Source organism: Calonectris borealis, chromosome 32, assembly GCF_964195595.1.
Source record: "Calonectris borealis chromosome 32, bCalBor7.hap1.2, whole genome shotgun sequence".
Taxonomy (NCBI): domain Eukaryota; kingdom Metazoa; phylum Chordata; class Aves; order Procellariiformes; family Procellariidae; genus Calonectris; species Calonectris borealis.
This window is the reverse complement of record NC_134343.1, coordinates 272378-280524: the sequence shown is the minus strand read 5'-3', so window position 1 is coordinate 280524 and position 8147 is coordinate 272378. Positions and strand designations below refer to the sequence as shown.

The 8147-nt window shown below is 66.0% G+C and overlaps 1 protein-coding gene across 1 annotated transcript; it reads left to right on the top strand.

The window, feature by feature from the left end:
- Positions 1-829: 829 nt before the first annotated feature.
- On the top strand, positions 830-5953 carry SHKBP1 (SH3KBP1 binding protein 1). The gene is made up of 17 exons (XM_075134331.1): positions 830-926; positions 2210-2263; positions 2372-2417; positions 2526-2658; positions 2755-2835; positions 2923-3093; positions 3178-3262; positions 3350-3540; positions 3642-3757; positions 3830-3917; positions 3995-4111; positions 4211-4381; positions 4462-4617; positions 4703-4799; positions 4893-5071; positions 5153-5252; positions 5357-5953. The coding sequence occupies exons 1-17, from the start codon at positions 859-861 to the stop codon at positions 5757-5759; spliced, it is 2256 nt and encodes a 751-aa protein (XP_074990432.1). The 5' UTR covers positions 830-858; the 3' UTR covers positions 5760-5953.
- Positions 5954-8147: the final 2194 nt, after the last annotated feature.

The following is an 8147-nucleotide window of genomic DNA, read 5'->3' as shown; positions in this document are numbered from 1 at the left end:
TCGGGCCCGAGCGCCGCGCTGTGACTGTATAAATGTAATAAACCCCCCCCCCCCGCGCTGCACCCCCCCAGCACCCCCAAAATAAAGGAGCTGGAAGGAGCCTGGGGTCCCCCCCCGTGGCGTGTGAGGGGCTGGGGGGGGGGGCGCACCTCTGGGGGGGGTGGTTCGGGGGGGCTGGGGGGGGTCTGTGGCCTGGGGGGGGTATTGGAGGGGTTTTGGGGGGGCTGGGGAGGTTTAAGGGGGTCCCTGGGGGGGGGCTGGGGGGTGGGGGAGCCCTTTGGGGGGGGGTCTGTGAGGGGGTTAAGGGGGTCCCGGGGGGGGTAGATGGTGGGGGAGCCTTTTGGGGGGGTCTATGGGGGGGTTAAGGGGGTCCCCGGGGGGGGGGGAGCCCTTTGGGGGCGTCTGGGGGGGGGTTAAGGGGGTCCCTGGGGCTGGGGGGGGGCATTGGGAGGAGTTGAGGGGCTCGGGTGGGGCTCGGGGGTTCCTTGGGGGGGGCTGGGGGGGCCATGGGGGTGCTGAGAGGGGTTGGGGGGGTTTAATGAGGGGGAGGCTGGGGGTGAGGGGGCGATGCGCTCCGTGTCCCCCACCCCCCCCCCCAAGTGATGCCGTTGGCCCTTTAAGAAAGGGCGGGCTCGGGGCGCAAAAGCCCACCCTCTCTGCCTGACTGACATCGCGCTCGACCAATGGACGTGCAGTCTCGGCGCGGGCCGGGCGAAAACAACCGCGGCGACGGGCTGGAGGGCGGGGCCGCTTGGGCCTCTACGGACGGACCAATAGCGAGCAGCGGAGGGTGCGGCTCGTCCAATGAGAAAGCTCGGGGGCGGTGGCGCCGGGCGGAAGCGGCAGTGCCGGGCGGCCATGGCGGTGCCGGGCGGGGCGGCGCGGCCCGGGGCGGAGGTCGTGCAGCTCAACGTGGGCGGCAAGAGGCGCGTGAGCCCGGCCCTACGGGACCCCCGGGACCCCCCCACTCCCCTCCGGTGCCCCTCGGTTCCCTCCGGTTCCCCCCAGCCTCCCTCCGGTCCCCTGCCTTCAGCCTTCCGGGTTCCCCCGGTGTGTCCCCCTCAGCCTTCCGGGTTCCCCCGGTGTCCTCCCCTCAGCCTTCCGGGTCCCCCCCGGCACTTTGGGGTCCCCCCCGGTTCTGTGTGTCCCCCCCCCGCCCCGGTTTCGCCCCCTCCGGGCTCTCCCGGACCCCCCCGGTCCCCCCGGATCCCCCCCAAGCCCTCAGGACCCCCCTCAGGCCACCCCTTGTGCCCCCCCGGACCCCCCCAGACCAGCTCGGCCCCCCCCAGCCTGATCTCCCCACCCCCCCCAGCTCCCTTGGGTCTCCCCAGGACCCCCCCGGGGGTTTCTGGGGCCCTCCAAGGTTTTTCTGCTCCCCCCCCCGAGGTTTTTGGGGGCCCCCCAGGGTCTTCCTGCTCCCCCCTCAGGGTCTTTCTGCCCCCGCCGAGGTTTTTTGGGGGCTCCCCAGGGTCTTTCTGCCCCCCCCCGAGTTTTTTTTGGGGCCCCCCAGGGTCTTTCTGCCCCCCCCCCAGGGTCTTCCTGCCCTCCCTGAGGTTTTTTTGGGGCCCCCCAGGGTCTTCCTCCTCCCCCCCCCAAGATCTTTCTGCCCCCCCCCAGGGTCTTTCTGCCCTCCCTGAGGTTTTTTGGGGGCCCCCCAGGGTCTTTCTGCCCCCCCTGAGGTTTTTTTGGGGCCCCCCAGGGTCTTTCTGTCCCCCCTGAGGTTTTTTGGGGGCCCCCCAGGGTCTTCCTCCTCCCCCCCCAGGGTCTTTCTGCCCCCCCCAGGGTCTTCCTGCCCTCTCTGAGGTTTTTTGGGGGCCCCCCAGGGTCTTCCTCCTCCCCCGCCAGGGTCTTTCTGCCCCCCCCAGGGTCTTCCTGCCCTCCCTGAGGTTTTTTTGGGGCCCCCCGGGGTCTTTCTGTCCCCCCTGAGGTTTTTTGGGGGCCCCCAGGGTCTTCCTCCTCCCCCCCCAGGGTCTTTCTGCCCCACCGAGGTTTTTTGAGAGCCCCCCAGGGTCTTCCTGCCCCCCCCCCCCCCGAGGTTTTTTGGGGGCCTCCCAGGCTCTTTCTGCCCCCCCGGGGGGGTTTTGGCCCCTCCAGAGTATTTCTCCCCCCCACCCCCAGGTCTTTCTGCCCCCCCCCCGGGTTTTTCTGGCCCCCCCAGGGGTCTTTCAGCCCCCCCAGCCCGGCTCTGACCCTCGCCCTCTCCCCACAGATTCAGCACCTCCCGCCAGACGCTGACCTGGATCTCGGATTCCTTCTTCTCCAGGTGACACGGAGTGGGGGGGGGACAGACACACGGACACCCCCCCAGGGGGGATCCCAGGTCCCCCCCCCCAGCCCCTAAATCCCCCCATGTGTTCCCCGCCCCCCCCAGCCTCCTGAGCGGCCGCATTTCCACCTTGAAGGATGAGACGGGAGCGGTGAGTCCTTCCCGAGCCCCAGGGAGAGGTGGGGGGGGGGTTCCCCTCTTTGCGAGGAGGTGAGGGGGCCCCCCCAAATATCTCATCATCCCCCCCCCCCCCCAAAAGATTTTCATCGACCGGGATCCCACCGTCTTCGCCCCCATCCTCAATTTCCTCCGGACGAAAGAACTCGACCCCCGCGGCGTCAGCATCTCCCTCCTCCTCCACGAAGCCCAATTTTACGGCATCACCCCTCTAGGTGACGTCTTTTTTTTTTTTTGGGGGGGGGGGGGGGTGGGGGTGTCCCCCCAAATATTCCCGATTTGGGGGTTCACGGCTCTGTTTTTGCCCCAAGTTCGCCGCTTGCAGCTACGGGAGGAACTGGACCGTTCGTCTTGCGGCAGCGTCCTCTTCAACGGGTACCTGCCCCCCCCAGGTAAATCCAACCCCCCCAAATACATGGAATGAAGACAAATCACCCCCCCCCAAATTTCTCATTATGAACCCCCCCCCAACTCCACAGTTTTACCGGCCAAACGCCGTAACCGGCACAGCGTGGCGGGGCCGCAGATCGTCGCCCGTTTGCCGGCGTCGACCGACAGAGCCCCGGTGCGCCGCAGTAACACCATGCCCCCCAATTTGGGTAACGCCGGTTTATTGGGGCGCTTGTTGGAAGACCGAAGCCTCGCCGCCGGTAAGGAACGCTCCGACCGGGAAGTTTTTTCCCGGTTCTACCGTCGCGCCGTGAGTTTTTTCCATCCGGGTTTTATCCCTATAGCGAGCGAACCGGGAGCGGTGCGGATCGTCTGCGGGCATCACAACTGGATCGCGGTGGCTTACGCCCAGTTCCTCGTCTGTTATAGGTAAACTGGGAGGAACTGGGGATCCCCATCTTGTGCCGGGCGGTGTCCCCAAATCCCCCCGGGCCACCGTGTCCTCCTCCTCCCCAGGATGAAGGAGACATCGGGGTGGCAGCAGGTCTTCTCCAGCCCGCGGTTGGACTGGGTGATCGAACGGGTGGCCCTCAACGCCAAGGTGCTCGGCGGAGCTTTGGGTGACCACGACAAGATGGTGGCCGTGGCGTCCTGCAACGAGATCATCCTCTGGGCCCTGCAAGCCGACGGCAACGGCAGCGAGATCGGTGAGATCCCTCCCCATCGACTCGATCCTCCGGGATCCCTCAAGGATCTTGGTAAGATCCGGTTTTCTCGGCATCCTCCTGGATGTCTTCTCCTCGCCCAGGCGTCTTCCACCTGGGAGTGCCGGTGGAAGCCCTCTTCTTCGTGGGGAACCAACTCATCGCCACCAGCCACACCGGCAAAATCGGCGTCTGGAACGCCGTCACCAAGCACTGGCAGGTGAGCGCGGGTGCCGCCGCCACCCGATTGTCCCCAAACTGTCCCCAAAACTCTTTTCTATCCCTCCCGCAGATCCAGGACGTCGTCCCCATCAACAGCTACGACGCCGCCGGCACCTTCCTCCTCCTCGGTTGCAACAACGGCTCCATCTACTACGTGGGTGAGCGCCGGTGACGCGGCTCTAACCGCCCCGGCCGGCGGCAACGCCGTCACCGTCCTTCTGTCCCTCCCCATCAGACGTTCAGAAGTTCCCCCTACGCATGAAGGACAACGATCTGCTGGTGACGGAGCTCTACCGCGACCCCACCGAAGACGCCGTCACCGCCCTCAGCGTCTACCTCACCCCCAAAACCAGTAAGACCTCCCGCCGCCCACCTTTGGGAAGGCTTTTCACCCCAACCAGTTTGAACTGGAAAAGCTTTAGGATCATTTTGGTGGGATTTGTGTCCGTAGGCGATAGCGGGAATTGGATCGAGATCGCCTACGGCACCAGCTCCGGCGTGGTACGGGTTATCGTGCAGCACCCCGAAACCGTGGGTTCCGGTCCTCAACTTTTCCAAACCTTCACCGTACACCGCAGCCCCGTCACCAAAATCATGCTTTCGGAGAAACACCTCATCTCCGGTGAGCGCCGAGCGAGGAAAACAACCGACGGGCGACGAAATCGCCGGCGTTCGCCGCTCAGCCGCCCTCCTTTTTCCCAGTTTGTGCCGATAACAACCACGTCCGGACCTGGACGGTGACTCGTTTCCGCGGGATGATTTCCACCCAACCCGGCTCGACGCCGTTGGCTTCCTTCAAAATCCTTTCGTTGGATGATCTCGACGGTCCCGCCGGCTGCGGCGCCGGCACCGATATCGGTAAGAGGGTGCCGGATTTTGGGGGTGAGGCGGGACGACGGCGTAAAACGGGCGCTTGAGGGGCGGGGGTTTTTTTTACCGGCAGGACCCTTCGGCGAGCGGGATGAGCAACAGGTCTTCATCCAAAAAGTGGTGCCGGATGCGTGCCAGGTCTTTGTCCGGCTTTCCTCCACCGGCAAAAGGTGAGCGCGACCGGATTAAAGGCAAAATAAAATTGGGGTGCTGGGAGTTTGGGGGGGGGGTGGTCACAAAACATCCTCCCCCCCCCCCCTCAGGATTTGCGAGGTGCGTTCGGTCGACGCCGCGCCCATCACCGCCTTCACCGTCCACGAGTGCGAGGGTTCCAGCCGCATCGGTTCCCGGCCGCGCCGGTACCTTTTCACCGGCCACGCCAACGGCAGCGTCCAGATGTGGGACCTCACCACCGCCATGGAGATGTTGGGGAAGCCCCCAGGTAACCGGCTTGGATTTTGGGGGTTCCCCCCCCCCCCCCCCCAAAAAAAAAAAAGCCGAATCCTCACTTTTCACCCCACAGAAACCGGCGGTTTGACCGAAGACGAGCTGTTACGGCAACTGGATCAGTGCGATTTGGCGTTAACCGGCCCCCCCGGCCCCCCCCGGCCCCCCAATACCAGGTAGGGCAGCGCCACAGCCCCCCCCCCTTTTTTTACCCTTCCCAGGTTTTTGGGGGGTTCCCCACCGTACCCCCACCTTCTCCCCACCTTGTTTTTCTCCGCAGCCTCCGGTCGCAGGGGCCCAACCGGGGGGATACGCCGAGCCCTTCCCCCCCCACGCCGAAACTTTGCGGGGAACCCCTTGGCGGCCCCCCCCAACCCCGTTATCGGGGGGCAGAGGGGGATCCCCCCTTTTCTGGGGGTCCCCGAGGCGGGGGCAGCTTCGTGGAGCGCTGCCAGGAGCTGGCCCAGCGCCTCGGCCCCCCCGACCACCCCGAAACCCCTCGTTTTGGGGGGAAAAGCAAAACCTTCCGACCCACCCCCCCCCGTCGACCCCCCAATTCCGCACCCCCCCCTACGGCCCCCCCCAGGACTCTGCCCCCCCCCGGGCCCCCCCCAACCGCCAATGCTCTCCCCATCGTCCCGCTGGTGACCCCCAAATCCCGGCTCAACGAGACGTCGTTTTGAGGGGGGGGCAGGACCCCCCCCCCCACTGTGCCTTCATTTTTGGGGGGGCACCGCTGCCCCCCCACCCTCTGTGCCCCCCCCCAGACTGGGTGAGGGTTTTTTTTTGGGGGGGGGGGGATGCAGAGGAAGGGCCTGCCCCCCCCCCAAAGCGCTGTGGGTTTTGGGGTTCCCCCCCATACACCCCCTTTCCCCTCTGTTTCGTGCCCTGTGGTTTTTTGGGGGTCCCTCCCACCCCCAGCGGCGTCCCGTGGAAGGGCGGGGTTGCTCCCCTGTGCCCCCTATAGCACAGACTCCCTATAGCTGACCCCCCCCCTGCCCCCCAGAGCCCCTATAGCTGGTCCCCTATTGCTCAAGCCCCTTTGTGCCCCCTTATAGCTCAGCCCCCCTATAGCTCAGCCCCCTGTGCCCCCTATAGCTCAGCCCCCCTATAGCTCAGCCCCCCTATAGCTCAGCCCCCTGTGCCCCCTATAGCTCAGCCCCCCTATAGCTCAGCCCCCCATAGCTCAGCCCCCTGTGCCCCCTATAGCTCAGCCCCCCATAGCTCAGCCCCCTGTGCCCCCCTATAGCTCATCCCCCCTATAGCTTAGCCCCCTGTGCCCCTCTATAGCTCAGCCCCCCTATAGCTCAGCCCCCTGTGCCCCCCTATAGCTCATCCCCCCTATAGCTTAGCCCCCTGTGCCCCCCTATAGCTCAGCCCCCCTATAGCTCAGCCCCTCTATAGCTCAGCCCCCTGTGCCCCCTATAGCTCAGCTCCCCTATAGCTCAGCCCCCCATAGCTCAGCCCCCTGTGCCCCCTATAGCTCAGCTCCCCTATAGCTCAGCCCCCCATAGCTCAGCCCCCTGTGCCCCCCTATAGCTCAGCCCCCCTATAGCTTAGCCCCCTGTGCCCCCCTATAGCTCAGCCCCCCTATAGCTCAGCCCCTCTATAGCTCAGCCCCCTGTGCCCCCTATAGCTCAGCTCCCCTATAGCTCAGCCCCCCATAGCTCAGCCCCCTGTGCCGCCCTATAGCTCAGCCCCCCTATAGCTCAGCTCCCCGTTCCCCCCCCCCATAGCCAAGCCCCCTATAGCTGGGATATGGGGTCCTCTATAGGGTATAGGGGTTTTCTATGGGGTTCCCTGTTGGTATAGGCGTTCCCCTATGAGATACGAGCTCCCCTGTGGGATGTAGGGCTGCAGGATATGGGATCCCCTATGGGATATGGGGGTTGTCTATGGGGTTCCCCTATGGGGTTTGGGGTTCCCCTATGGGATATAGGGTCTCCTATGGGGCATGAGATTTCTCTATGGAGTACCCTATGGGGCATGGGAGTTATCCTATGGGATATGGGGTTCCCTATGGGATATAGGGCTTCTCTATGGGGTACCCTATAGGGTGTAGGGGTTCCCCTATGGGGCATAGGGGTTCCCCTATGGGATACGGGGTCCCCTATGGAGTGTGGGCATTCTCGATGGGGTTCCCCTATAGGGGGATATGGGGTCCCCTATAGGGGGCTATGGGGTCCCCTATGGGGTGGGGGGTCTTTCCTAGGGTATGGGGGGGGGGGGGATATAAGATGGGGGGGGGCTGCCCCCCCCACGTGACAGTGTATATGGGGTGTCCCCCCCCCGCCGGGCCCCCCCCTCGCTGCGCTGGCACCCACTGACATAAGTGGGGTACACTTGGGGAGCCCCCCAAAAAAAAGGGGGGGCAGTAGCAGGGGGCAATTTGGAGAGGCCCCCCCATCATTCCCCCCCATAGGCTGTCAGAGCGCCGGGTGCCCCCCCCCCCGCCACCAGCCCCCCCCAAGACCCAGCACCCCAAAACCCCCAGGGAGCAGGGGATCACCCCGTAAGGAAGGACACCCCCCCCCCCCATTGCACCCCTATATTTGGGGGGGGCTCAGCCTGTGGACCCCCCCCCAAGAAGGGGTCTGTAATGTGGGGGGGACCCCCCAAAAAAAAGGGGGGGGGGGGGCGCAGCCGGTGCCTCCAGCTGGAGGATGATGACGATTTTTCCGGGTGACGTCACCCCCCCGCGTGGCGGGCGGGGGGTGGGGGGGACACGACAACACAGCGGGGGGCCCCCTGGGGGAGGGGGGGGCCCCTTTCTGTCCTGGGGGGGGAAGGGGGGCCCCCCCCCACGCGGGGGAGTGGCTCGGTGCCCATCACCGTGGTGTCGTGGCTGCTGCCCCAAAATGGGCGTCAGGGCGCAGATTGGGGGGGGGGGTGTCCCATCCCCCACCCCCACCCCCCCCGAGGGGACCCAGGCGGCCGGGTGACGTCAGCGGCGTGGGCGGAGGGGGGGGGGGCGATGGGGCCCGGCTATCCCCGTGTCCCCTCCCCTCCCGTGGTGGGGTCCTGGGTGGGGGTGGCGGGGGGGGGGGGGGGCGGCACGTCTTGTGTGTGTC